This window comes from Hydra vulgaris, chromosome 14, assembly GCF_038396675.1.
Source record: "Hydra vulgaris chromosome 14, alternate assembly HydraT2T_AEP".
Taxonomy (NCBI): Eukaryota; Metazoa; Cnidaria; class Hydrozoa; order Anthoathecata; family Hydridae; genus Hydra; species Hydra vulgaris.
The window spans coordinates 10,967,501-10,982,748 of record NC_088933.1 but is presented as its reverse complement, the minus strand read 5'-3'; the positions used below and the strand labels follow the sequence as shown (position 1 = coordinate 10,982,748).

The 15,248-nt window shown below is 28.3% G+C and overlaps 1 protein-coding gene across 1 annotated transcript in view; it reads left to right on the top strand.

The window, feature by feature from the left end:
* Window positions 1-11,894, top strand: part of LOC136090570 (hemicentin-1-like) — a 58,161-nt gene extending 46,267 nt beyond the window's left edge. The window contains exons 7-10 of the mRNA XM_065817357.1: window positions 10,788-11,002; window positions 11,127-11,265; window positions 11,335-11,486; window positions 11,583-11,894. Of these exons, the coding sequence (XP_065673429.1) occupies window positions 10,788-11,002; window positions 11,127-11,265; window positions 11,335-11,486; window positions 11,583-11,599 (523 nt within the window). The 3' untranslated portion in view covers window positions 11,600-11,894. The remainder of the gene's footprint in view (window positions 1-10,787; window positions 11,003-11,126; window positions 11,266-11,334; window positions 11,487-11,582) is intronic.
* Window positions 11,895-15,248: the final 3,354 nt, after the last annotated feature.

Below are 15,248 nucleotides of genomic sequence, written 5' to 3'. Positions count from 1 at the left end.
TTATTAAGTGTGTCATTTAAAGCATTGTTTATAATCTGACTCTTCACGAAAAATGTTTACAAGTTTGAAATACATTGTTGTTATTATTAAAATACAATATTGCAAGAGTGTGATTAATTTAGTGATTATTTATTAAAAGAGTGAGGAACTAATTAAAAGAGCTATTTTTTTTTGTTTAAAGAACTTTGTCTCAAAATCTTATTGCAGAGAAGTTATAAAGTATGTAATTATAAAAATTATATTACAGTCTGCGTAAATTTAAAATACATAATTACCTTTAAGTTGATGAGGTGTTTCTTAACATCAACATCTCCCAGCTGATGAATGTAGAACATTTTGTTTATAGTTTTATGCTTTTTGAATTATCCACAATTTCCTTTTGCAAAGCAACAACAGTTTTCATAAAAATATTTGTTTTGTTTCATACTCAACTAAAAACAAGTTCTATTTATGCAGTACCTATTTCTCAATAGCAATGATAAAATATCTACTCTATTTATGCAAATTTTAAAGATCGTTAAAATAAAGTTAAGACATTTTTATGGTAAAGTAAACAACCGCCCACTAACTTGTTTCTCCACAATCGTGATATCAGCGATTCTTCTTCCATTCGATCACCACAAGTTATTTGGTTATGACGTAAATTTAAATAATTCACTTCTGATCATGTATTGTTTTTTATTATTATTTATTTCAATTGTTATGATTTCTATATCATAGTCAGAAACGCTTAAATTTTTTCTTAACATTACGTGCAATGTTTTGTGTAATGCTAAATGCTAATTTTGGATGATAGAAATGTTATTGTGAGCGAAAACCTCATCTGTGTGTCCAAAAAAATATCTCTTCGTACTTAATCATTTTTAACAATTTGTACCTTTATTTTTAACTTAATATCTAAAGATCACACGAATTTTTTTTATTATTATGTTAGGACCTTTTTGTATTGACAGTTGGATATGTTTACATTTTTACAAAACTAAGCGCCTCTGCCGTAATGGTTCATTTTGTAAGTATACTAAAACATTTTTTTCCAATTTCAAGCCTTAATATATTAATATGCCTTAGGTATCACATAACTTTCTTTGCATTTTTAGACTCAATACCTTTGATAATTTCAAATCCTAAAAGAAAAATTGTGTGCAACACTTCGCCGCTAGAATTAACTCCGATTAAAAATTGACAAAGGTGATTGATTTTGTACTTTTGAACTATGATAATTAGCCAACCGCACAGTGTCACGCAACTTTTTTATATTTTTTGGAGAGAGCTTTTGGGTTACATCTGATATTAACTACAAAAGCTATGTGCAACTTTTTGCCTTGCCAAAAAAATGGGTTCAAAGGTGGCAAAAACTAAATTTCTAAAAATTTTTAAAAAAATCTCAAAAATTTAAGCCCAGATTCCGCGTGAACGAAACATTTTTGAAATTTTTTTTTTTCCCCAACAGGTTTTCTCTATATTCTGATCAATATATAAAAAATTCAAGCAATTTGGAGGAGGTCACTTCCATTGACTGCCTGATTCTTACAAAAAATGACTCTTAATCATTTTTTCCCAGTAAGCAAATAAAGTAATAGTCTATTATTTTGGAAACATTAAAAATGATAAAAAATGCAATTTTTTCTTTTTAAATTTTTTCTAAAGATACACCTGACAAATAACTAATTTTTTGGTTTCTTTTCGTCTGATAATGTCTGTCTTCTTAAATATTTATGTTATAACAAGATTTATGAAAGTCTTGAAAGTTAACTAGAAAAATATTAGTTAATTTTCTGATTTAAAAAACCTATTCCAAAATGAAGCAGAAGACTTGGTAAGTTTTATGGAATTTTAAAGTCAAAACATATGTTGTTTTGGTGGTCTATAACTCAATCTAATTTTGAAATTTCTTAAATCGTAGATTATGATGCTTTTGATTTTCAACCGACAATTTTTGATTTTTATATTACCCCTAAATAAAACATAAATGCTAATTTTCCAAGCTGCTAAACCGTTGATATACTGTATTTTTGACCTACTAAATTTTAAACCAACTGAATATTCAACCAACTGCATTTTTGATTTAGTAACTACGCCTTTGCGGTATGTATTTAGTATATTTTGTTGTTGATTTGAATACGAGCCAAACTTGATCAGCCTTGGCGCAGTGGTTGAAGCGCTGTCTTCAGAATCGGGAGGTATAAGGTTCGATGAATACTTGGAAAACTTATTGATTGTTAATTTAAAAAAATTCGTAGTTAGAACTACGTTAAAAACACAGACCAGATAATCGGTTGAAAATTAATTTATCTTAAACTGGTTAATAATGAATACGCCTTAATAGGTTATCTAAAAATTAGTTCCACTTTTTTGTAGATAATCTTTTTATAGAGCAACTTAGTAGGTTGAGATTTTTGTAGGTTTAATTATCCGACACGGATTTCTTCAGATAAAAAAATATGATTATAAAGTAAGTTTTAGTTACTATTCAAATTTAAATGTATCCAATTAAAATTAAATTTATCAAATGAAAAGTTAACTCTCAGGGTTGAAATATAAACAAACTTTTTAGGTCTGAAATATAAACTAAATTATGCAGAAGTAAAATTAAGTTATGCGGAAATATAAACTAAAAAAATACGGAAATATAAACTAAAACAAGTTAATCTAAATAAGAAAATATGAAATAAAAATAAGAAATTAAAAAAATGTGTTGCAAATTGTAGTTTAAGTAATAGATTTTTTTTTAACTTCTTTTATTAATTTTATATTTTCTTGTTTTAGTTTGTATTTCCGCAGTTTTTAGTTTATATTTCCCCAAAACTTTTTTTTCGCATAAAATAATTTTTATTTTCAAATAATTTAGTTTATATTTCCGCATAGCTCTGTATCCAATAAAAACTGGATGTAACTAAAAAAAAAAAAGGTTTATCGAATTAAAAATAAATGTTTCCAACTAAAATTAAAAATATATGTATCCAATTAAAATCAATGTAAAAAAATGTATCTGATGAAAAATAAATGTATCCGGTGAACAATAAATGTATTTGATGAAAAATTAACGTATCCGATAAAAAATAAATGTAACCAATGAAAATTAAACATCTTCAGATGTTCTACATATATTCTAGGTTAATACCTATTCTGTTTGGTTTAAAATAAGTTTTGTTTACAAATTTTGTTAAAATAGTGACCTAAATAATAACTTTTGGTTGATATTTTAAATATTGAAACTCTTGATATAGTTAAGGATTTGAGTCAAGCCATTTCATTATTACGAGTCATTACAAGTTTTGAAGCTAATTGGTCAATGTAAAGTATTTCTTGCTGTGAACAATAAAATCAGTTTTTTAAACACTTTTTTAATAATTACATACATTTTGGACATTTGAAAAGTCTTTTACTTGTTAATAGCATTAAATAAACTTTTTCTTATTGCTAAATTTTCTCTGAATTGTTCGGTTGTTACAATTAGGCTTTGTTACACAGCTTTTCGAGTTTTTTTTTAGTGAAATCTTTACTAATATGAATAAACTGCTTTGAAGTTTTTCTTTTTTGGAGTTTTATTTAAAGATAATCGCTTGTTTTTTGTCTCAAAATATTATTGATGCTTTAATTTAATATAACTACTTACAGTTGTAAACTATTGTCAATAGGTATTTTGTTGCAAATGATTTTTTTTTTATGATGGTATGTATGTTAAAATTTATAAGATATTAGGATATATATTTTCAATGAGCTTTTAAGTAGTATTACGAAAGTGAAGCATTTAATGGAAAGAATAAAAACTTATAGTATGTTTGTGCGTTTATGCTTGACAAGTCACAAAAGTTTTTTTTAATAAACTGTATTAAAAAATTAATTGAAATATAAAAAAATATAATGGACTTTGTTATTATGTAAATTTTCACTAAATTATCAACAATAAATAAAGTTTTTATTGAACTACGTATTACGAAAATAAAACCAGTATATTGAGTATAAAATATATTTATTTGCCTGTAAATATTTTTAAGAGAATTGCAGCTATGAAATTATCAAGTTCTTTTTGAATAGTTTGGATGCCTAATAGAATAAAGGTTTAAAGAAGATACGTGTTGCCTTGTTAAAGCAGTTTCATCGAGTCAAAACCTGCCAACTATATCAGAAAGAAAATGAAACTGATATATGCAACTTTTAAAAGAAAAATATAAATAACATCCAAGTGCTAATTAATTAACTTAATTAGCTTATTAGTTAGCTTAGTATATTCATAACAATTAGCATATTCATTTGCTAATTATTCAATTAGCTTAATAATTAGCTTAATTAGCATATTCATTTGCTAATTATTCAATTAGCCTATTAATTAGCTAAATAATAAGCTAATTAATTAACTTAATAGCCCAAGTGCTAATTAATTATTCTAAGTGCTAACTATTATCCAAGTGCTAGTTAATTAACTAACCTAATTTTTAATTCTCCAAATTACATTAAAGATGACACAAGGATTAAAATGCCGCATAATATACTTATATAATATACTTAGTATGCAAGCATACTATCATTTATGTTATTCTATACATTAAAGTAACACAGGTATGCAAAAAGTTTTCAATTAAATGACTCAAATTTAGAAAGTATGTTAATTCAAAATGTTTATATAAAACAAAATTGTACTGAATACTATAAGCATTAATAGATAAAAAATGATTAACAAATCACTCACATAACACCCCTAAATAGTTCATTAATGATATTGTCAAATCACCACAAGCCTGTACATAGTCAATATGTACTCATATCATGTTCAAGGAAATCCCCTTCCTCACTTGGTTTTTAATAAAAATTGTCCTTTGACAGCACTGACAAAAATGCCTACAATGTTTACAGCCTTGTTGTTTTCTAAAAAAGGAAACAATATGTTTGCTGAAGCATATTGCGTTTTCAAATCATTTTGATAATATTTCTATCTATTTCCAACTTTTTTAGAATCTTGTCAGCCATTCGTTGAATCAGTTCTACCGTCATAGCCATTTTTCAGTTTTAAAGTCATAGCCGTAGTTAATCTTATAGCTGTTCGTTGAACCAGCTCCACCATCATATGCTTATGACTTTGTGTGTTTGCAAAACGCTTTTTAATTTTACACAAACACCAATAGGTTTTTCATAAAAATTTTTTAGTTTTTTGTTTTTTCATGCATGCAAGTTTGATAATGAGGAGCAAAACTTATTATTTAGAGAATTTCGCTCTGCAGCACTGAATAAACTCATAAGTTCTTCTGAGTCGATTTGGTGAAGTAATAACATCAACGTATTTCAATTTTTAAATAATTCTTGTGGAAGAAATTGAGGGTTAAAATTTTTTTGTTCTTTATTTTATTTTACTTGAAAGCCAATAGTTAAACAAAAAAGAATAAATAATTGAAAAACTAGAAACTAATTTATTACGCAATTTTAATTTTGCACCTTTGTTTTGAATATTGTTAATCAAAACATGTCGAGTTTTTTTTAATATGTCGACATTACTGAATAATATCGTCGGAATACAAGGGAAATGCACTAAGTTCATTTTTGTCAGAATGGAATTATTTATATCACATTTTAGTATTTTAAATTCTCGATCGTTTGATATACCACACAAATTTAATAAATCAATTATTAATGAGTTATTAAGATTTTTTATTTCAGTTTAAAGGCAAAAACTAATTATTTTTACAATTACGCAAAAATAAGCAAAATTTTTTTATTATCTCAAATTAATGTTTGTGGACTTTTCCCTTATACCGACAATATAGCAAAATTATTTTAAGTTTCTTGTGTTATTGTTAATCTTAAATAGCCGAAGTAGTGAATAGCTTTTAAAAGCTATTTTCATTTGAGCAATTAGTAATAATCAAACATAAAAAAATAATCTCCGAATGGTCTCTAGGTCAGGCAATGCTGTCCATTTTATTTATTTGATCAACTTATTTAGGAATAGTTGTGTAAAAGCATTGTTTGAAAAATTTTTTTTTATGAAATTGTGGAATCCCGGAGTCCAGTGTTTTTTATTTAGTCACGTTCACGACACTATAAAAAAAAGTCATTGAAAAATCAGGAAATAAAAGACTTATAAAAAACATTAAAAAGTAAGTTATAAAATTTTCACTCATCAATTCCATCAATTAAATTTGTAAAACTGCATGAAATATTAAATCCTCAGTATCTCCATAATATTGTCTGAAAATTTCTTGATAATTTTCTTGAAATTTTCATAGATAATATTAGTTTCAATCAAAAATCCAAAGGCCATGTGAGCTTATTCACATGTCACATGTCACATCTCTTTGTTTCAATCTCTTTGTTTTAGATTTGAATAGGTAGTTTCAAAAATTTATAAAAAATTTAAAACTTTCATTAGGGCTCAACTAATTCTTAGTTCATTCAAGATCGCTGTAGAATTTTTCTTAATTCGGTGTCTTCTTTGAGCATAGTGAACATCAAGTAACAATAACTTATCATAGGCGTCAATAACACGGTAACTATTTTTTAACAATAGAACATAATCAGCATGTGATGGACAACACACGTCTACAACAATGAGCAGCCCACACTTAAAGTTAATATCAGGTCTTGCAGATTTTTAGATACTGCATTTATTTTATCTAAAATATTATTTTAATAGTAATAAAGATGTTTTCACCAAGTATAAGCAGAGTCCTTCAAAGAAAATAAAGAGGAATAAACCCTTAAAAAGTATCAATTGGCTTCTTAAAAAAAAAAGGTGCTCAAAAATAAAATTTACCCGACTGAATTGTGTCAAATACCCGACTAGGCGACTAAATTTGGAAAAAAATCGAATCTAACTTCATCTCCTTCTTTGGAGGAGAGAGGGGTTGACAGAGCTCCCCACCTCCACACACAAACACACACACACCTTATCCCATCCACCCCTCTTTCCCCGTAAAATTGCCTCTGAGTAAAAGATAATAAAATTTGTATTTTGCCAAATCATTTACCCTCACAATTGGATGGTTGTTGTCTACTTTTTTGAGTGTTTTAGTTCCCAGGCTCTAAACAGCGCAATTTTTAGAAAGATATTTTTATAGACATAAGTTTTAACACAATACAAAAAGTTATAGTTTGAAACCTACCTGAAAGTTACTTAACTCAAATATGGAAAAAAAATCCTGTGTACGCCCCCTGTCAGTCACATATATAACAATATAATAATAGTTTTTAAGGCAAAATGTTTTCATAACAATCACTTTATGAGCAAACAACATCGTTTGATTTAAAAAAGTTAATATAGTATTAGTTATGAGAAAACTTTTATTTTTTATAAATTAGTTTTTATTATTTCCAATTATGTCTTTATTTATTTTTGTTTCTTTTAAAAGATATGATTATGGACAGAGTTTCATTATGAGAAAATAAAAGCGTTTGATTCAAAAAAGTCAATAGAATAGGAGTTTAAAAAAACTTGAAAATTTCATTTTCTCTTAAAGTAATGTTTTTGAACAGAAATTTTTAGCATTATAGATCACTGTGTAATATACAGAAAACTGCTACTACTCGTTTTAGAACCATTTGCTTTGTTTCTGTTCTTTTCTTGTCTCTTTCATAATTTGCTTTTATAATGTATTGTCACTTTAGCGAACCGAATAAACCCATAAAACCTCATTCAAAGTCTTAAAAAATCATGCTCGCATGATTTTTCATGACTTTGAATAAGGAGACATCACATTTTTCCAATTCAAACAATTAGTTGCAAGGCAATAAATGGTTTGAATTGGAAAAATGTGATATCTCCTTATTCAAAGTCATGAAAAATCATGAAAAATCTTTACACACAAACTTTACACAAAATAAAACACAATTTTTTTTGAAGGCCTATATTATATTCATAACTCTTGCTATTCGCTCTTTCTCCAATAAAAAATAATATCGAACCGATCATGTTTTTGTAATGTTGATGCTTAAAAATTGTCATTCAAATGTCGAACGTTTTCCGGTCCACGCTCCGTCTAAAATAAAATATTTTTACCATATAGGCAACCCCTTAACGGGTTTAAATAGTTTTTATTAAATTTTTTTTTACACACTAAACTTAGGAAGACTTAAGTAAAAAACTTGTACTGGTCCATGTCCTATTAAAAGTTTTTGATAGGGCGAATTTTATCACCAAATACGACCAAAGTAACTGGATTGCCATGAATAACATATAAACGAGAGAATTTATTAATTTCACGCACTTTAAATTCTTGGTGTGTAACATGTAACAAATTATGAAATTCAAATTCTTCTGATACTGTCATCTCATCGGCACCCCTGTCTGTTTAGACTTGATTGTTTAATTCATCTGCGCCACTCTCATTTCTCTGCGGTGTACATGATTACTTTTACAAAAAACTTCTGTTTTGTTAAATACTCTTTATTTGCAGCCCTTCGTTCACGGCGTTGTTGCGCACCAGTTATTTTTTTCCTTTTTGCCATTGTGGATTGTAATAACGATTAAAACTGCTAATAATAATAAAACTAATCAACTCGTGTAATATACAATCTTTAAATTAAAATATCATTTTAACTTCTTCAAAAAAATTTGAAAATTATATTTTAAAACTTTTAAAGCTCAAAAAATATATATTACTACATTCTATTAATAGAGAACCGTGATTCAACGCCACCTCTAGGCAAGTTTTATAATATTGGTAGGGAAGAAGGCGTGAACTTCCTTTCAAATGCATTTCCGTGGTACTCTATGATAAGTGCGTGAGGACTTCTTTGGGCACCTAAAATAAAAAAATAATAAAATTATAAAGATAAAAATTAATGTAAAAACAGAATATAAATTAACTAATTTATTATTTTACTCTTATGTAATTGCTATCTTAAAATATTTAAATTATTTTCTTACTCTTTTTAAATTAGCCCACAAATAAAAACAATTTTCACAATAAAGACATTGTTCAATAACAATAATTAAATTAAAAATAATAATAATTTATTTACAATAGTTCTAATATATTACAATAAATGCAGTAGTGGTGCAGTGGTAGAGCGCTCGCCTTATAAACAAGAAATTCAATTCCAATCTTCTCCTTGGTAATACCGTACTCAACATGTTTCTCCACGAAGCAACCTTATTTATTAAGGTTTGTGTTTCAGGGTTGTAGAGTTGAGAGAGTGCTGTATTTCCTTTTTTTACAACTAGGTATAGGCAAATTAGTTTTTTTTTAAATATGAGGGCAAAGGGGGTGCCTCCGACCTACCACCCACTTCACTGTGTGCATAAAAATTAATCGGATTGACTAGTTCTGCAGAACATTAGTTAAATAAATCTATTATAGAACTAAAGGGTTGAAATATGTGACTTTTTTTACCTTTAAAATGCTAATAATAATTTAAACATCAAAATCAACTATTTTTTATAATGTCTTTAACAACACAATATCTTCTAAAGAAACCAATCTAATAGGGATTCAAACTTTAGGGTAAAAACAGACTTAGTGGGTTACTTTTTGATTTTAATTTACCAGAGTAAAGAAACCGAATTGAGTGAAGTATCAACATATGGAATCGGTGAATCTAAAGTTCTCAATATGTCATCCATTTTACCACCTGGTCATAACTTTATAGAATTTGCAGAACATTTTTTCGCATCCCTAACTCTGTTATATGTACTCAAAGAGTGAGCAGTTTGTTTTGTATACACCATTTGTTCAAACATTAGAACAAGTGTCCATTGCTATGGGAAAAAAATTTACACAAACAAAATGGATATGAAAGCTATGATTACCGCCACATTTTCATTTAATTTTAGTTCGATGGTATGCCAATAAAGCTGTATCTTCAATATTATCATTTACTGTAATTAAACCGCTTCAAACTGTTAAATGATGCAACCAAAAGTATAAAAAAGAAGTGTATGTTAATCAACACTATATTATTAAAACATACAACAAGTATATGAGTGAAATTAATAAGCTTCATACGATGTGCTTTTTTTAAAGAGCTAATCTTATATGTCATTGTTGGAATAATTAAGCGCATACAATAACGATGGCTTAAGTAAATGCATGGTTCCTATTCCGTAAAAGTTTTAAATTTAAAACCTAAAAGCAAAGCATATATACCTGAAAAAGTTTTAAGCAAGAATTGTACGGATGACAGACTATTTCTTAAAACTAATGACCGAAGGCTAAAAGATACTTACGAAGTAATCTAAAATCATTTTCTGGGAAATTTGCGTTGCTGCCATTTCTCGGTGTATGATTTTTATACATTTAATACCAAAAATGTGTAACCGACAATGGCTTTGTAAGCAAAGAGATCGAAACTTTTTCAAGGATTTTGATATATAAGAACTAGCACTCCCAATTGAAAAATAAAAACTTTTGAACACTTCTTTTATCCTTATAAGCCTATTGTAGCAGATAGCAATAGTTTATTAAAGTTGATTGCGAAAAAAAATTTCCAAAAATTTATGTTTTTGTACTTCCTTCCCAATATATGTACCTACTCAGTAAATAAAAATTTCTTTTAAAAGTTGGTGCATTCTCAAGAGTTAAAAACAAATAATGAATTAATGTTTATTTGTATTATATTTGTTGTTTTATAATTTTCATGAACTAAGGAAGTTAGAAACATGCATTTAACTTGAAAAGTCTTTAATTATGCCGAGTTAACATCCTTTGTGCTCACATGATATTATATTTTTCACCACATATTTGTTATATATCATCTATATATATAAATTCATAAATTATATAAATACTTTAAGATATTCATGTTTTGTAAAAACGAATAATATATTTTTTCACCTAAAATTGTCTTATTTTTAGCCCAGTTCCAACTTATCGATGGGAATATCAAGGAGTAGAAATTGTTCCATTGAGACCAGGTGGAAATAAATTAAATTTCGAGTTTTTTGAGTTTTTACCAAACCGCCTCGAGCTGCGTATTAGTAGAGTTACTCAATATTCTGGCGGTACATTTAAATGTTATGCATCTAATGAATTAGGAGAAGCTTCCACTATCGGACAGTTATCTGTTGCATGTAAAAGTTTTTCCTTTTTTGAATGAAGTTTGTTTCAAAGAAAATATGAATTTTTATTTAGTAGCATTGTTATTTGGTGTTATTAAAAGAAAAACCGTTTTAATTTTTTGTTTGTTTATTTTAGATCCACCAGTGTTCAACACCTTTTTCCCAAATGAGATTAATGTGCCATATGGAAAAGCTTTTGAGATAAGATGCAATGCAACTGGATTCCCTTTTCCAAACTTTGAATGGTACCATAATGGTACAAAGCTTACTATGAAGTAAGTTTATTACTTCTTCCATGTTTTATTTAATGTATTTTATATGACCTTTATAAATTATTATTAAAGAGATGCTCGAAGATCGTGGACAGATAATAAAGACAAACATGGTTCTGTTCTGTCCTTTACACAGATATCTTTTATTCATGAAGGAGTTTATATATGTGTAGCTATTAATTCTCAAGATACTATTACTCAATCAACATTTATCAGAGTTCAAGGTATTTATAAATGTAGTAAGCTAAATTGCTTGTTACAGCAATCTAATAATAGCATTTTCATTGTTTAAATATTTTTAAATGAAATTAATATTCTAGGTATGGCACCTCTCTAAAATATCATTTGATGAAACAATTTATCTATTTGCAACTTCAGATATGATGATTTACTGTACTCCTTCTGCAGCGCCAACTCCAGTATTTACATGGAGTAAAGATAATGCTATAATTATTGATGGTGGAAGGTGTAAAATTTACAAAAATGGAACGTTACGAATTAAATGTATTATATCAACAGATAATGTCTTTACAAATGGTCAGCAGAAAATTCTTTTGAAAAGGCAGAAATACAGGAAATGGCAATTAATTTAAGTAAACTTGTTTATTGAGAACATAAGTTTAATAAAATAATAGTTTCTTTTTTATCAAAAGTTTCTAGTCAAATTAGTTCAACTTGAGACAGTGCGCAAATATGTCGAGATATAAGTAATTCCTCAAATAAACATACTTTATCTTGTATTAGTATGTTGACATTTTTCTTTGGTAAAAAAATATAAGTTTCCATGCTGTGTACTTTTAAAGTATAATTACTTTTCAAACATAAAATAATTACCCATATTGCGCAAGTCCAATGGTAGCGGAAATACAGCGCCGGAAAAAAGCATATAGCGCAAATGCAAGGTCGGAAAAAATTGGAAAACTTGTTAGCCAACGGTCAGTAACGAACTTGACCCCTTGCGAATTAACTAATAAGCGCAATTTTGTAGCCAACTGTTGGTTTAGCATCGGTATAACCTAACTTTTTAACGTAAAGTATTTACATTATCTCTTTGTATTTATAGCATTTGTAAAACTAATGTCTTTTATATATGTCTTAAAAAACAAATTATTGTGTCTTGAAAAAAAACAACATAATTTTATAATTTATAAAGTTATAAGTAATAACTAGGTAACAAAAAACAATAACAAATTAAGATAAAAGTAAAAACTTTTCTATATAGAGAAATATTGAGTCAGCATAGAAAAATATCAAGTTGATTCAAAATTAAGGCGCATTATCAATTTGGGAACTTTACTGAAGATAAGAAGTAATTCAATCCTCTATTCAAATAAAAATCATTGTAGTTTTTTATTCATTGATACATACTTTAAATATTGCTTTTAGTGTGTTCACGGTCTCTGGTATTTGACAGTACATTAAGTAAGTGCAAAGTTTATAGCTTATAGTCTAAGGCTCATTATAGTAGAAATTATATACAGTTTAAATAGTAGAAATAGTAGAAATTTAAATAGTAGAAATTATATACAGTTTAAATTTATGGTTTAAGAAGAAAATTGTTTATTATCTGCGCAAAATGATAAGGTAGGTTTGCAAAATGCAAATAGCAGATGATTTTATTTGAAAACCAATTAAAATCACTTTTTTGTAATTAAATAGCTTGTTTACATTTCTAATAGAATTTTTATGCGTTTTTTTATGGTTTGAAAATTCTTTTAAATAACAAACCATCTAAACAACAATAGTTTATTGGATGCTGTCTATTTTGGCTGTATGTTTGGTTTTGGGTCATCATGTGGGTGATAACATTTTTACTTTTTTTCTCAAAAATCATTTCCTGGAGCACGATAAACTAATGTTTATTGGATAAACTTTGCTTATTAATGACTAAATTGACCTTTATTTTTATTGAAAAAATTCACGCACAAACCAATTTGAAATGTAATATTGGCCATTTTATCGTGCTATATATTTGTTTCAATCATGCTTAAGTTATGTCATTGAATTAGGTTATATAATAATTTAAATACTATATATCATTATAGAGATAGGCTCATATTGTGGGGGGTGTCGTTGGGTGTGATCAACCCCCTTTTTATACCAAGTGATCGATGTTTTACACAAATTTTGTTATAAAGCCAAGAAAAATATTTATTATTTACTATAAATTTCTTCGTCTTACAATAACAAATCCCCTAATAAAACTTCACGGTACTGCCCTAAGAGAATTTTTCGGAATTTTCCAGAGTATCTAAGAACCTTGTGCATTCGAGAAGCTCCTGAATTGTAGTAAAGTTTGTTTCAGCTGTTTTGCAGTGTGGTATAAACTGGTAAATAAGTGAGGTGTATAAAGTGGATAGTTAAGTTTTACGCCTAGTTAAAAGAGGTCTTGTATTATTTAGTAAGTACAATGATATTTGCGCTTTATATCAAAACATATAACTATGCATATCGTATTTTTAGTTGCTGAGTAAAATATAACATGTCGCTTTAAAAGGAGCTCTTTAAATACCAATAAGAACAAGGAAACGTAGAACGTAAAAGAAGAATAAGTAAAAATTGTCATTAAGGTTCCACAAACTTTAGTTCAATGTCACTTTTCTGGCTTTTCTTGAGGCAAATTCACTAATGACATCATCAAAATCAATGTTGCTTGCCACTTCAATTTTCAATTAAAATTATAGCCAAACTACACAAATGTTCCTGACCCATTGTTGACCTCATATAGTTTTTTATGAGCTTAAGTTTACTGAAACTTCTCTCATACATAGCAACTGTGACTGTATGGTGAGGAAGATGCGAATAGCAATTGCTGTGTTTGGATAAGCATCGGTCAAAGAATATTTATGTATGAGCTGCAAAATATCGATCAGGCTAGATTTTTCAAAGTTGTCCATCATTGCTGCAGCTTTGTATTTAAAGCTTGCCATTTCTGACTAGAAATCGGAAGAATCTAAATCTGCCTTGAAAATTTGAGATAAATTTACAGCTTTTTTCTTAAGTTCATCCACTGAACTTTTAGAGATTGAATGCCCTTTGAGGAAGTCAAAATCAGAGGATATAGCAGACATAGCCTTAAATCCCCCCTCAATCTGTGTAATAATACTGTTAAACACAAAATTGCACTAAGATCCGAATTCTGTTTCTGCTGTGAGAAGGTAAGAGTCATCTTCAGGTTCATTAAGTACCATCCGCTTCACTTTGCGCTTCATCCTGATTGGAAAACCACCATCAATTCCGCTCTGATTAGCTTTTTCTGTGGCATCTTTGATAATGTTGTTCACCCCAACATCTCGAAGATTCTGAATGGAAGCCTTCAATCCTTTCATTTTTTTTTTGTGACAATGTCAATTGAAATGGTTTTTGACTGAAGCAGTTTGTTTTCCCGGTCAATTAGAGAAAGACTTTGACACCAGAAATCCAACAAACACAAAAAACTGAAATTAATTTGAATGAGAAGTTCTTTTGCACTGCTAACTGTGACAGCATTTGTCATGGGATTGTGGATAATGGATTCCAAAACTTAAAGAACGTCTTTGATTTGTCTGTGCAATGGTGTGATTGCTTCTTTTTCGGCTGACCATCTTGTGTCACTGTTTTCCTTTAGTGAGATTGTCAACGTTTTCATCAGTCTTTCCCATCTTAACGCGGAGCTTGAAAAAAAAGTTAAAGATGGCTTGAAACTTTCCAAAAAACGTAATCATGAGAGGGGAAACCTTAGCAGCATGAACACCAACAAGATTTAAAGTGTGAGCTGCGCATGGAACAAATCTTGCTGACTCATTAATAGAATTGATGTGAGCTTTGAAGCCATTGTATTTTCCCGACATATTAGCTCCATTGTCATAGCCTTGGCCCCGGCAGGCATACTACAGCTAAGTGCAGAACAGCAACAAAAAAGATTTTGTACCATTTTTCACCATTGGGATGAATTTTTAATACCATTTTGAGCTGAAGTGTCGTATTCTGTTGTCAAAATCACACAT